General features: G+C 51.5%; 1 protein-coding gene across 1 annotated transcript in view; it reads right to left on the reverse strand.

Annotated features, from left to right (window-relative positions):
* Positions 1 to 4,461, reverse strand: part of Ciita (class II major histocompatibility complex transactivator) — a 32,012-nt gene extending 27,551 nt beyond the window's left edge. The window contains exon 1 of the mRNA XM_042698435.1: positions 4,094 to 4,461. Within this exon, the coding sequence (XP_042554369.1) occupies positions 4,094 to 4,376 (283 nt within the window). The 5' untranslated portion in view covers positions 4,377 to 4,461. The remainder of the gene's footprint in view (positions 1 to 4,093) is intronic.
* Positions 4,462 to 15,152: the final 10,691 nt, after the last annotated feature.

A 15,152-nucleotide genomic window follows, 5' to 3' on the forward strand; every position in this document is an offset into this window, starting at 1 on the left:
TGGGGTGTGGGGGTTAGCTCCCTCCCTCCTCAGACACCCGCTGCAGCAAAGGCACTAAGAAGCTTTCTGAATCATCAAACTGGTTTGGATCATGAACCTACCCTAGATGGATTTCCCGTATCTTCTGTGGCTACACAGAAGAGGAAGCCGACCCAGAAAATGCTGCAGTAGGCCACAGTCCAGGGGACGCCCTGGGACGCTCCCTGAGGCGTTCCCGAGGCTGTCTGTGTCGCTTCTGTGCCTCAGTTTCCTTACTTGTAAAGTGAGAAAATGGTTGTACGTGACTTACCAACTCATCCATCCATCTACCCATCTATCCTTCATCTGTCATCCATCCATCCATCCATCCATCCACCCATGTATCCACCTATTCGTCCATTCTTCCATCATCTTCCCATCTACCCATCTGCCATCTCTTCATCCAGCCACCTACCCATATATTCCCCATCCTTTCACCATCCCTCCATTTCTTTCTTCTTCTTTTTTTCTTTTTTGGTTGGTCATGGGGCCTTGAACTCTGGGCCTGGGCGCTGTCCCTCAGCTCTTCAGCTCAAGGCTAGCACTCTACCACTTGAACCACAGCACCACTTCCGGCTTTTTTTGCTTACGTGGTGCTGAGGAATCGAACCCAGGTCCTCATGCATGCAAGGCAAGCGCTCTACCACTGAGCCACCTTTCCAGCCCCCATCTACTCATTTCTATACACCTACTTATCCATCTACCCACCATCCATCATCCATCCATCCATTCATCATCCACTCATCCTTCCATATGCTCATTCAACCATCTACCCATCCCTTTCTCATCTGTCTATCTACCTTCCATCTTTCCATTCATCCACCCACTCTCCCATATATCCGCTCCACATTCAACAAACACAAATTGCACACCTGCTCTGTGCTCAGGCGCTGTGTTAGGCATTGGGATGCATGTTGATTGAAGCACAGCTCCATGTTCACGTGGAGCTGATTTTCCAGTAGGAGAAGCAAATATTGTACAAAGGTAACATCCAAATGGTGAGTAAGAAGCCAGGACAAAGGAGGGCTCAGAGAGGGTGTGGCAAGAGAGTTAAAACTCCAAATGGGTCGGTACCGGTGGCTCACGCCTGTCATCCTAGCTACCCAGGAGGCTGAGATTTGAGGATCACGGTTCAAAGCCAGCCTGGGCAGGAAACTCTGTGAAACTCTGATCTCCAATAAAACCACTAGAAAACCAGAAATGGAGCTGTGGCTCAAGCGGTAGAGTGCTCTCCTTGAACTGAAGAGCGCAGGGACAGTGCCCAGGCCTAGAGTTCAAGCCCCATGACTGACAAAAACAAACAAACAAACAAAAACCTCCAAATGGGACAGTCAAGGGTATACCTCTTTCACAGGAGAATCAGTGAACTTTAGGAGGCTACCTAGGAAGATACCCAGGGAAGAATGCTCTAGGCAGAGGGAAGAACACATGCAAAGGTCCTGAGGCAGAGAGCATTTCCAAACTACCCAATTCTCTGTCCTCATTCCCTTGCTGCTCCATCTCCACCCTAAGAGATGGACAGATGCCTCTTTGGTCAGGAACTGAACTGACACCGAGCACCTGCTCCCTCTCCAGGTTGTCAGGTGGCCTTTGAGAGGAGCTGGCCTGGACTGCAGGAAGAGGAGGAGGAAGAAGAAGAAGAGGAGGAGGAGGAGGCCATCTGTCCTGTCCTATCCCCCAGCCCCTTGAGGACCAAAAAACCCTGAGCCCAGTTCCACTTTCTGAAGTCATGTGGGATCCAAAATAAAATATTACATCCCCAGGGAGGAAACAGCTAAATAACAGGAACCAGTGCTCTCCGAAAGAGCGGGGAGGGAGGCTGAGGTGTGGGCAGCTGTTATGACAAGGAGCTATATTGGGGGGACAGTCAGGGAGAGAGGAAGCCCCTGGCTTCTCCCCCGGGGTAACCAATACATCCCATGAGGACCGCACTGGCTGGAGCTTGCGCCCCAGTGAGGAGCCGGGAGATGACAGAGCACAGAGATGCCCCTCCCCAGGGAGAAGATGCAGCCACGCTGAGAATCTCATTAGAAGAAGAAGCCAATGCGGCTGGGCGCTGGTGGCTCACCTGTCATCCCAGCTACTCAGGAGGCTGAGATCTGAGGATCACAGTTCGAAGCCAACCTGGGCAGGAAAATCCATGAGACTTTTTATCTCCTGTGAACTACCAGAAAACTGGAAGTGGTGCTGTGGCTCAAAGTGGTAGAGAGCTCACCTTGAGTGAAAAAGCTCAGGGACAGCACCCAGGCCCTGAGTTCAAGGCCCAAGACTAGCACAAAAAAAATAAAAGTAGGGGCTAGGAAGGTGGATCAATGGTAGAATGCTTGCCTTGCATGCATGAGACCCTGGGTTTGATTCTTCAGCACCACATAAGCAGAAAAAGCTGGAAGTGGTGCTGTGGCTCAAGTGGTAGAGCATTAGCCTTGAGCTGAAGAGCTGAGGGACAGTGCCCAGGCCCAGAGTTCAAGCCCCACGACTGGCAAAAAATAAAAGAAAATATAAAAGAAAAAGAGAAGGAAGGAAGGAAAGAAAAGAAAAGAAAAGCCACAATGCCACCCATTGACATTAACGCATGTTGGGACTGAAGAGCTGGAAAGCTCAGTGTTGTGCGGTGCTTCTGGACTGTACACTCCCACATCCGGTTGAGCCTCACAGCTAGCTGTCCTCAGCCAACTCCACTTCCCTCAGGCCTGGCTCTGGTTTATGTGTGGGACAAGGGCTTGGGATGGAAGGGAGAGCGGTCAGCTTGTTCTGACTGCACTTGGGCTGCTCTGGGCACACAGTAGGCACTCAGCTGTTGACCCTTGCTTGTATCTCAAGTCCCCAAAGGCTACTTCAAAACCATTATAGGGCCAATAAAGGGCTGCAAAGGAGGATCACCAAACCCTGGTGATCAGAACTGCACAAACAGAGGACAAACAAGCAAGAATAAAGGCAAGAACCACATGTTGTTTAGAAAGTTCATTGCAAGGCAGTGAGCATGGGTCTGTACCCCAAAAGAGTGCAGAAAATGCTGGGGAGCTGGGGCAGGAGGAGAACATGCTAGGAAAGGATGCTGTTGAGGGGGCAGCTCAGCGGCAAGAACACAGGCTCAGAGTGCTGGGGCCCGGGTTCATCCCTAGCAGCAAAAAGACGCACAGGCACCCATGTCACAAGCCTGTCAGTCTAGCTACCAGGAAGGCTGAGACTCACAGGATTGTGGTCCAAGGTAATACAGTCTTAATCAATAAAAAGCTGACTGGAGTGGTGCATGCCTATCATCCCACCTATAATGGGTTCATGCCAGCCTGGACACAAATCGAGACCCTGTTTGAAAACTAATAAAATCAAATGGGCAGTGGGGAGCATTGCTTGAGTGGTACAGTGCCTACCTTGCAAGCAGGAGGCCCTGACGTAAAATCCTCCCCCCAAAAGCATGCATTTCCTCTCTCTCTCTCTCTCTCTGGACTTGTTCCTCTCTCTCTCTCCTTCCACCCACTTTCCCCCCCGTTCTCTTCCTCCTCCTGTCTCCCTTCCTCTCTTGATCTAGGCATTCTGCTGTCTGTCTGCCTTTCTCTCTCTCTCCCTTTCTGTCCCCTCCACCCCCCCCCCCGGTCACACACCATGTGCACATGTGCACCCACATGCAGACACAGACAGACATACCTGTGCCCTGGCTCCCAAGCTCCTCAGCCCCCGTCCCCATCCTATTTCTCTGTGTCAGCTCTTCTCACGCATAAGGGGCAGGTGCTGGTCAGCTCCCTGGGCCCCCTCAGGGCTGGTTCGGGGTGGGGGGGCCTCTGGGAGAATGGTAGCAGATGCCATGCACAAGGCAAGCAGGCTTTTCTGCTGCATGAGAAGCATGCTGCCTGGCTCCCGTGCACAGACACATGTACACATGTACACACACACACACACACACACACACACGCACGCACATGCAAACATGCACATGCACACCCGAGTCCAGGCTTTCCAGGTGTACGGTGCTCCTGTTAGCTCACCCCATGCCCTGATTGCTGTGAATGGACTTAGAGGGGAAATCCTGCATGCATTGGTGCCAATCATCACCTTTGATCTGAAGGATGCAATTTACCTTTAGGATGCTGGTGGCCTGGGCCCCCGTCGGATGCCACAGCCTGCAGCCTGCTCCAGGTGCGGCCCCACAGGGCCCCGTCCAGGTCTCCCTTGTCCAGCAGGCTCAGGGAGATCTTCCTGGCCAGCGCCTCCCCATCGCGCTCCCGGAGCAGGGCGCTGTGGTACTCCCGGGACAGGAGCTCCGCCCCCAGCAGGCTGTCCAGCAGGGCCTGCACCTGCCTGTGCTGCTGGCCGGACAGAAGATTCCGGACTTGGGGCAGGATAGCCTGGAAGTGATTCATGGCGGTAGCCGGCAGCCAGGCCAGCTCCCTCGCCTGTCTCTCCACTCACTGGTCCTGCAGCATCCGAAACATGAAGTGAAAACTGGGACCGGGGAACCTCCGCCGTCGATTGCGCCTGATTCCCTGTGAGGGAGATTTCCTCATTTGTAGCTGGAGGGGGCACGTGTCTGGTGAGTGGACGGAAGTGGACTTGGGATGCTGCAGATCCCACAGACAACACTGGGGACCACTGGTGTGTGTGTGTGTGTGTGTGTGTGTGTGTGTGCGCGCGCGCACTCGAGGCTCTGAGAGGACCCAAATGCAATGGGTCCCTGCCACGTCTGGCCACAACATGAAGACATTGTGGCAGTTGAGCATGGTAGCGCATGTCTATAGTCCCAGCTACTTGGGAAGTAGAGACTAGGAAAATCTGAACAGAAAAAGTTCTCAAGACCTCATCTCAAAAGAGAGAGCTGGGTGCAGTGGTATATGCCTGTCACCTCAACTGTGGCAGGAAGCATAAACAGGAAGATGGAAATCTAGACAGGCTGGAGCGAAAAATAAACCTTATTTTTAAAAACTAGGCACAGTATAAAGGGCTGGAGGTGTGGCCCAGGTGGTAGAGCACCTGCCTAGTAAGCTGAAGGCTGTACATTCAGAATCCCTGGGGCTTTGGGGATGGACGGGAAGGGGGGGAATGACAGAAGAAGAAAGGGGTCATTGGGCCAAGACGTAATGGCACATCTGTAATCTCAACCATTCAGAAGGCAAAGATCCAGAGGATAACAATTGGAGGCGAGACTAGGAAAAAAGTTAATAAGGTTCCCCCATCTCCACAAATAAAGCCAGGCAAGGTAACTTATGCCTGGGATTCCAACTATACAGGAGGATTTAATGGGAAAGGTCTAGGCCTGCTGTGAGAAAGGAAAAACAAACAAAAACAAAAAACAAAAAAAAAAAACAAGACACTATCCAAAAAAAATAAAAGTAAAAAGTGCTGGGTAGAGAACTGAGATACATTAAAAAAAGAAAAAGGCCTTGTGGCATAGAGGCTGAGCAGAAGGAACGGAACTGTGTTGCTTGGACTCAAGTTCGGGTCCAGCATCAGCTAATTAATTGTATATGTGTGGGCTAGGTACCTAGGCTTTCTGTTTGTACTATCAGAATAGGGGACTTCGTGTTTGATTCCAGCTGAGTTATTGCTAATACAAACCATAGCAACAACAACAACAAAAACCAGTAGCGCGCTCCAGATTATATGAATATCCAGAATTTAAAACATGGCCACAACATCCAATATTCAATCCAAAATTACCTGACAAAGAGGAAAACAGGAAAGGAAAAACCAATCAAAACCAATGTCAAGATGACTCAATGCTGAAATTAGTCAACGGGAAATTTTCGAAGCTGTGATCAAGTATGGATTTAAAAAGACAAAAAAAGATATTCAGAAACTTGGAACTAGTGGCTCACTCACCCCTGGTACCCTAGCTACTCAGGAGGCTGAGATCTGAGGATCGTGGTTTAAAGCCAACCTTGGGCAGGAAAAGTCCATGAGACTCTTATCTCTAATTAACCACCAAAGAAGTCAGAAGTGGTGCTGTGGCTCAAGTGGTAGCATGCCAGCCTTGAGTTAAAATAGCTCAGGGACAGTGCCCAGGTCCTGAGTTTAAGCCCCACTACTGGCGCGCGCGCGCACACACACACACACACACACACACACACACACACACACACACACACACACGAGCCAGGTGTGATAGTACATACCTGTGATCCTAGAATTTAGGAGGCAGTAGGAGGAGGATCATGAGTTTAAGGCCTACAGTGCTAGAGGATAGAGAACATATACTAAAAAACAAAGGAGGGGCTGGGAAGTTGGCTCAGTGGTAGAGCGCTTGCCTTGCATGCCTGAGGCCCTGGGTTCGATTCCTCAGCACCACATAAGCAAAAAGAAAAAAGCCGGAAGTGGTGCTGTGGCTCAACTGGTAGAGCGCTAGCCTTGAGCTGAAGAGCTGAGGGACAGCGCCCAGGCCTAGAGTTCAGGCCCCACGACTGGACCCCCCCCCCCAAAAAAAAAAACAAAAACCATACAAAAACAAAGGAGATAAAAAGCATAACAACTATAGCGAATGCGGGACAATACCAAGAGTTCCAACTTACACAATACAGGAGGTCAAGAAATAGCTGAAGAAATAAACCTTCCTACGTGTGCTGGGAGGAATACAGAATTGAGAAGCTCAGTGAATGGAAGCAGAGTAAATATAAGAAACATCACAGGGGCTGGGAAGGTGGCTCAGTGGTAGAGCGCTTGCCTTGCATGCCTGAGGCCCTGGGTTCGATTCCTCAGCACCACATAAGCACAAAGAAAAAAAGCTGGAAGTGGCGCTGTGGCTCAAATGGTAGAGCGCTAGCCTTGAGCTGAAGAGCTGAGGGACAGCGCCCAGGCCCAGAGTTCAGGCCCCACGACAGGACCCCCCCCCCCAAAAAAAAGAAACATCACAGTTAAGTGTATCATAGCCAGACTGACCAAAACCTGGGAAACTCACCAAATGGAAACAACTCATTACCTACCAGAGAAGATTCTAGTAGGAAAGACATTGGGGAAAGACTGATGGGGAGGTTGTTTTTGTTTTTTGTTCTGGCTTTGTTTTTGTTTTGTTCCAGGGGCTTGAGGGCTGTTCCCAAGCTTTCTTCCCCTCAGGGCTAGTGCTCGACCATTTGAGCCACAGCTCCACTTTCAGCTTTTTGCTGCTATAGTGGAGGTAAGAGTCACACTGACTTTCCTGTCCGGGCTGGCTTTGATGTGCAATCCTCAGCTCTCAGCCTCCTGAGTAGCCGGGATTACAGGCGGGAGCCACCAGCGGCCAGCTTGACAGAGCATTTAGTTGGACACCCGGGGCCCTGGCTGAACCTTTGAGAACTTGGACCTACCTTTCACTCACATTTCCGCTTTCCCTTCTTTGTCCCTTAAATGGCTCCAGTACCCCAACTTTGTCTTGGTTTCTGCTTCCCAGAGGTCTCAAATAACACAAAGGCTTTAACTTTATACCATTGTCACAAAGGGAGCTGTTTTTCCTGAGCATGGACTTTGGACTCTTTAAGCTTAGGGGAATGTATATCCATATAATTGTATCTATGCCAAAACTATAAAATTATTATAGCACTGTGATACTTTGGGGATCCAGAGCTGGGAACACCCACAGAAAAGCAGCCCTGTGCCAGGAGAAGAGACTGGGGTTTCTTTGGTGTTGGTTTTTGTGGGTTTGAACTCCCGACAAGCTTGCCTTTGAACGTTCCCTGCGCCTCCCTCCGTGTCCCCATCTGAGAAACGTGCTGATCACTAGACAGCAGCAAACCTGTCCCTGTGACTGACGTGAAGTAGAAGCTTGGCAAACCCATGCGTCGAGTGCCTGGACCTGCAGCCGGTGTGCCAGGCTCTGCCGCCGCAGGTCTGAACAACAACCAAGTGAGCAATTCCCGCCAGCAGACAACTGAAACCCTCTTCTGGTTTGGTTAAAGCTACCTTGGAAATCTCTTAGCGGAAGTTGAATAAGACAAGTGTCCTTCAAGAAGGAAAACCGCGAGCTCAAAAAGATGGATAAGTGTCTCTTCTCAGAGAGAAAGCAGGAAATGCCACCTGAGTACCTGTTAGCCAGTCCTGAGTATTTGATAGCAGCATTTAGTGCTTGATAGCAGCACTGGGTACTTGGTACCAGTGCTGAATACTTGATAGCACTGAGTACTTGATAGCAGCACTGAATAATTGATAGGCAATGCTGAGTACCTGATAGCCAGAGTTGAGTACCTGTTAGCCAGTGCTATTTGATAGCAGCACTGGGTACTTGATTCCAGTGATGAGTACTTGGTAGTCAGCACTGAGTACCTGATAGTCAGCAGTTGGCAGTCAAGGCTCTCGGCTCTGATTGGCAGATCACAGATTAAGTGATTAGCTGGATTAAGATTAGCTGGATTTAGTAAGCAAAGGTGGGAGCATTCGAGTCAGGGCGTATTTTGTTCTGGTGAAGTCTCCTTATCTCAAGATCCAGAGATAAACATTCTCTTAGAGACATATTGTTGTCTTTGCCTCTAGCCTCCTTCCCATTTTCTCTGTTATTTACTTCTCAAACTCTAAACTTTACGTGTTACATCTATCACTTTATGACTTTTCTTTCATGGGTGTTTTGTGGGTTTTTTTCTTTTTTGTAGCTGGGGCTTGAACTCAGGACCTCATTCTTAGTAGGTCGGTGTTTCTACTGCTTGAGCCAGGCCTCCAGCCCACTTCATGTCTTTTGTGTGTGCTGGTACTGGAGCTTGAACTCAAGGCCTGAATGCTGTCCTTTGGCTTTTTTGATCAAGGCTGGTGCTCTACCCCTTGAGCTATAGTTTCCCTTCTGGCTTTTTGGTGGTTCATTAGAGATAAAAGACTGACAGACTTTCCTGCCCACGCTCTTCTCTAACCACGATCCTCAGATCTCAGCCTCCTGGGTAGTGGCTGGATGACAGGCGTGAGCCTCCTGCGTCTGGCTCTCTGGGACTCTTGGAGTCCCTCTCGGCTCCCCTCGCCCCCCCCCCCCCCGCCCCGATCCTTTATGGTGTGTCTGTGCCCTTTCCTGCCATTCCCAGGACAGTGAGGCTCCCAGTGGCACAGTTGCTTGTTTCTGGTCACCCAGCAACAGTGGTCCAGCCCTCAACAAACACTGGGTGCCCACCCGGCCTTGGCTCCGCATGCGCTTGGTTCCTTCTCTTTTACCCATCAGGAGGGTCTGCATTCAGCAGGCGCTCAATGGGTGCTTATTTGAAGCCGCCTCATCGAGAGAAGGGACGATGGATGGGGGTGAGCGGCCGCCCTGAGCTGACTCAGCTCTGTCGTCCGCCACAGGCTTCCTTGGAGTATCATCTAGAAAGTTCCAAGTATCCGAAATATTTTGGGAGGAAGTTTTTGAAAAGCAAATTGCTCTCTCTCACTCTGTGTGTCTCTCTCTCCTTTCATGGAACTTCCTCCAATACGAGGAAGAAACCACAGGCTGGGGAGTTCTCCTTTCCAAATAATTGTGTCCCTCTACTTCTCACCATTTGCACTCTGCAGAAGACGGAGCCGGCCGACCCCTGCCAGGCCCCGCCGACCCCTGCCAGGCCCCGCCGACCCCTGCCAGGCCCCGCCGACCCCTGACAGGCCCCGCCGCCTGGTTTTAGCAATCGCTACAGGTTTTTAATAAAGCAACACATGGCAGCACAGCCTGCACACACGCGTCCTTGGTGGAGACACAGGTCAGCACTGGATGGACAGGGGAGGACCTCACCGAGGCCATCCCGAGCAGAACCCGCCAGACATCGGGGGTATGACTGCGTTTGCAGACAGGGTCTTCAGAGGTGGTTATGAGGCTAAAATGAAGTTGTTAGGGCAAGCCCAAATGGCTGATGTGGTTATAAGAAGGAAGGATTACGGCCGGGTGAGGTGGCACATGACTGTAATCCCGACGACTTAGGAGGCAGAAATAGGAGGGTCCAGTTTCAAAGCTGGACCAGGCAAAAACAAGAGACTCTTTCAACAAACACTAAAAGCAAAATGACTCTGTGTGTGTGTGTGTGTGTGTGTGTGTGTGTGTGTGAGAGAGAGAGAGAGAGAGAGAGAGAGCGAGAGAGAGACTCAAGTGGTAGAGGTCAGAGGTCTGGACTTCAAGTCCTTGTACTGTCAAAGAGGATGAAGAGATGGAGAAGGAGGAAGATGAGGAGAAGAAGGACTAGGAGGAAGAGGAGGAGGAGGAGGAGGAGGAGGAGGAGGAGGAGGAGGAGGAGGAGACAAACACAGGAGGAAAAAAAACACAGGAAGGGAGAAAACTCTCTACAGACTTCTTCCAGAAGCAGTCCACCACCCTGGCCCTCTTCATTCTGATCCTGTGGCTTCCAGACTTAGACATTTTCTGATTTGTGTCAGAGGTCAGCGAGGCCTGAAGCTAGCTTTCCATGCATCGCCACCCAGGAGATTGCCCAAACACCAGCGTGGTTTCTGGAAACTTAAGTTTGGCCTCCTGGGATGACCCGTCCTCCCTCCCTCCCTCTCTCCCTCCCTCCCTCTCTTCCTCCCTCCTCCCCTCCCTCCCTCCTCCCCTCCCTCCCTCCCGACAAAGCTCAGGAATGCCACAATTGCTCAGGTTTCCACACATCCTGCTGACAGGCCCACCCACCCCTGCTTATAACACTTCCTCTAGAAAGCCTGCAACTCTAAGTCCCTTCTCTGCCCCTTGAGATGAGACTGTCACCCCAGATCGCTTCATCCGGGACCCGCAGGCATCTCAGATACAGACCTGGGGGGGGGGGGCAGTGAACTAGCTTAAATCATGAAGGAGCCACGCTGCCACTCGTGGGTGGTTGTGGCTGGCTTTGTGGTTGTGGCTGGCTTTGGAAGGGAGGGAAAGCCCCTTTAGGGGACAATTCCAGGCAGTTAACAAATCCACACGCCCTAGGCACAGGTCCTTTTGGTTGGTTGGTTGGTTGGTTTTGAGTCTGACTTTTGCTATGTATCCCAGGTTGACGTTGAATTTGCTGATCCTCCGTCTTCAGCCTCTCCAATGCTGGGATTACAGGCATGTGACACCCTACTCAGCTCTTAGAAGATCTTTATAGGCTTTTTAGTTCCCCTGGCTGCTTTTCATTCAGCTTTTTTCTTTCAGAGATTGAGCTCCGTTCACAGCCGGCCTTCTTCTAGCAGCAAGGATTTTACGAGTCTCCACTTGCTCTAGTCAACTACCACCCAGCTGTGGTTGATGATCTTGTGACTCTCCATTGAGGATGTCCTGCAGGCCATTTAAAGCCCTCAAGATCATGCAGTACATGAGAGGATGGACATACCCCCATCCTAGGCCGTCTGCCCACATTGACAATTTAGCATGTCCCTTGAATGATGTTAGAAATACCCTTAACTAGGCAGGTGCTGGTGGCTCACGCCTGTAATCCCAGCTACTCAGGAGGCTGAGATATGAGGACCACAATTCAAAGCCAGCCAGCAAAGTCCATGAGACTCTTATCTCCAATAAACCCCTCAGGAAAACCAGAAGTGGTGCTGTGGCTCAAGTGGTAGAGTATTTGCCTTGAGCTGAAGAGCACAGGGACAACACCCAGGCCCAGAGTTCAAGCCCCACGACCGACAAAGAAAGAAGGAAGGAGGAAAGAAAGAAAGAAAGGAAGGAGAGAGAGAGAGAGAGAGAGAGAGAGAGAGAGAGAGAGAGAGAGAGAGAGAGAGAGAGACTGACTTGGCTTTGCTGGGTGGTTGATGTTCCATGGCTTCCATGATCTAGGCCGTGCCCCTCACTGACAGACAGTGGGCCTGGGGCCTTCCTGCTGCCTCTGTCCCAGGTTCAATGGAAGCACGGGATCCCCGCCCCCACCCTGCTGCGTCTCAGGCCATGGACTGTGCCGGTGAGCTCTGGTGTCAGTCAATTACATCACGCACCCCCAGGCCTGGAGGGTCATGCGATGGCTTTGCCAAGCTGCTCTTCTCTGTGTGTGTGTGTGTGTGTCCTGGCCCAAATCCCAGTGGGGAAGTCTGGGCCTACACCCACGGTCTGGCTTTCAATTTCAGGCTACTTGAAGGACCCTAAAGCCAAAAGGAAGGACTCTGGAAAATGCTTCCCCGGCCTCTCTGGAAACCCCCTGAAACTCCCAGACGTTAGAAAGACGCAAGGGAAAGCGCGCAGGAAGCCCCAGGCCCTCCCCAGGGTGCCTTCCTCCTTCTAGGACCTGCAGGGTGGTGTCTCCTGGAGGCTGCCCAGTGGAGGCTGGCCTCTCTGTCTCCTCCCCAGTGCGGGGAGACAGGAAAAGGTCCTGGGAGATGAGGTGGAGAGCTGCTTCCTTCCGGAAGCTTGTCTGCCCAGTCCCGCTTGAGAAATGGACCGAATCTGAGCAGCATCAGGACAGTTTTGCTCGGCTTTGCTCAGGCCCCAGAGCCTTGGGTTGCTAGATCAGGGAGGTGGGGGCCTTGACAGGGGCTCTTAGAGGACACAGCTTGTTTTGTGAACTGGGTGCTGGCTTTGTGTGTGTGTGTGTGTGTGTGTGTGTGTGTGTGTGTGTGTGTGTGTGTGTGTGTGTAATGCTGTGGATTAAAAAAAAATGCTTTCCCTCTTTTGTGGTAACTAGAATGTACCTATAAATACTGGGATATACAAGGTAAATTATACAGGCCTCTAGACATTCACAAGAGAAAGAGGGAAGGGGTGACATTGTCTAAAAAGAAATGTACTCATTACATTACTCGTTATGTAACTGTCATCCCTCTGTACACCACCTCTATAAAAACAATAATATATATATAAACAGGAGGCGTGGCTCGGGTGGGCGTGGCTCGGATGGGCGTGGCCTAGTGGCAGAGCACCTGCTTAGCAAATGCTAGGCCCAAAGGCTGTCTGGCACCCAATGGGCAGAAGAAGGGGGAGAGGATGGCAGGGAGAGAACTTCCACCTTTTTGTACCATCTGGGCCCTAGCTTGTCCACACTGAGCACATCTCTGCCCTCAGTCGCCCTCACAGGCAGTTCTAGAAACATCCTCTCACAGGCTGTCCAGGCTGCTCATGGCTAGCATGGGCATGGCTGCTGGACAGATGGCAGAGGATGTTCCACGGCTCCCTACACGGGCCGGGTCCCTCTGCGGCTGCGGACCCACATCCTCGACCATGCGTGACATTGGGCAGTGTCTGGCCTAGCACCCCTGCAATGGGGTCTCCTTGCTGTGGAGGCCCCCAGACCCGCAGTGGAGGCCTCTGTGACTCAGAGGAAAGTGCAGGCCGGGGCTCAGACACACCTCCACTCAAGTCCCGGCTCGGCCACCTCCCCGTGCTTCCTTGGTCATGCTGCTGAGTGGCTCAGCACACCGAGGATTCCACCCTGCAGCCTCCCAGCAGATGGCTGTGGGATCCAGACCCCTGGAGACCACTGTATCAGCGTCGGGATGGGGCCTGTTTCTCCCCTGAGGATACCCCTTGATCGACAGCTAGCTCAGGGTACATTGGGTGGAAGTCTTCATGTTTAGAGCCGCTAAGAACCCAAGAGTAGATAACTGGAGAAGAATAAAAGCCCGTGTCTTATCATACTAGGGGCCGGGCAGTTCAAGATGTCGCTGGCCGAGAGAACAGACGCCATCTTGCTCAGGGCACCGCATGGCCACCGCCAGCTCGGGGTCTCACTTCCTCTTGTAAGGCCACAAGTGTCCCCCTGGTCATCATCGCAAGATCTCATCTGATCTTAATACACACCCTCCCCAAACCGTGAACAGATAGATGAGTCAGGATTCAGTGTGCAACACAAGAACTTTTTGGGGGAACCACAGTCAAGACATAGCAGTGTCTCTATTCTTCTCCCCAGGGGCTTCAGCCCCAGCTGCTATGACCACCCCCCCCCCCCATTGAGAAAAAGGAGAAGAGGGCCGGCCTATCCGAGCCAAGCAAGCACGTGGCAAGTGCAGGGATTGGCTGGGCTTTGCCATACCCATGGCGTCAGTCAGGGTGCCCAGCTGGTCTCCACACACACCGGGCCCTGGTGAGGCCTTCCCAGAATGCCTATGTCCCTTCCCTAGAGAAACAGGTACCACCCTAGTAGATTGTTTGCAGTCCTAGGGATTGAACCCAAGGCTTGAACAGGCTGATAAGCACTTGACTGTAAGCCACACCCTCTTTTGTACTTTACTTTTTTTTCCTTTTTCTTTGTGTCAGTCCTAGGGATTGAACTCAGGACTGTCACGGTCGAGGCTAGTGCTCCAGCACTTGAGCCACAGCTCCTCTTCCAGCTTTTTTTTGGTGGATAATTGGAGATAAGAGTCTCAAGGGCTTTCCTGACTAGGCTGGCTTAGAACTGTGATCCTCAGGTCTCAGCCTCCTGAGTAGCAGCTAGGATTTCAGCCATCAGCACTCCATGCCTGGCTTTGTACTTTACTTCTGAGACAGGATTTTGCTAACATGGCTGGGCTGACTTGCTCTCTCTCTTGCTCTCTATTCTAGAGTTTGAACCCTTCCAGGTTTTTAGCTTGCCAGGCAGATGCTCTGTTATTGTTTGAGCCATGCTTCCAGCTGGCCTTGAACGCTCCATCTTCCTGCAGTCTCTTTTTCTCAAGTAGCTGGGATTGCAGGCAGGTGCGGCCAAATCTGACTAGCAATGCTGGGTTTTGTCAGTATGCCCAGAGTGTAAGAACTAAGGAAGTCATCTGTGTCCCTTGAGCAATAATGACTGATGGGGTGGGGGAGAGAGTATAAATACTCTAGCTCCCTCAGGGGCACCCCCATTGGGGTCTCAGTCTGCCAGACACCTTCTGCAATACCCTGAATTATGCTCCCTCCGATCCTGTTAAAGTTCCTTAGGATGAGACTCTACTTAGAGATAGGGGGCCATGTAGATGTTAAACCCAGTAAAGTGAATTCATGCTAGGAAGGGCCCCCTCCTCCAAGACCCAGGTCCTGATGGATTTCTCAGGTGGACCGGAAGCTGGGCCCTAGCCCTCCCCCAGGCTGAGCAGACCCAGCCACAGAGACTTAAAACTGTCTCTCCTTCCGGATGCTGGCAGCAGGCGATCACCTCCGGGCCTGTCCCCTGAGCATCTTCAGCCAGCATGATCCTGGGGTGCCATCTGTACTCAAATGTACCCTGCTCATGGATACCCTTCGATTGTTTTGAATCAAGACCTTTGGAGGTAGCCAGCTTGACATCTGATGTTTAAGTAGTGGCAACGGACTCCAACTTGGTTTTGCTGTTTGTTGTTTTAAAGGCTTGAGGAGATCAGACTTAACCTGGGGGAATGGTTCATGGCCAAGT

This window comes from Dipodomys spectabilis, unplaced genomic scaffold, assembly GCF_019054845.1.
Source record: "Dipodomys spectabilis isolate Male_0828 unplaced genomic scaffold, ASM1905484v1 ptg000231l, whole genome shotgun sequence".
NCBI lineage: Eukaryota > Metazoa > Chordata > Mammalia > Rodentia > Heteromyidae > Dipodomys > Dipodomys spectabilis.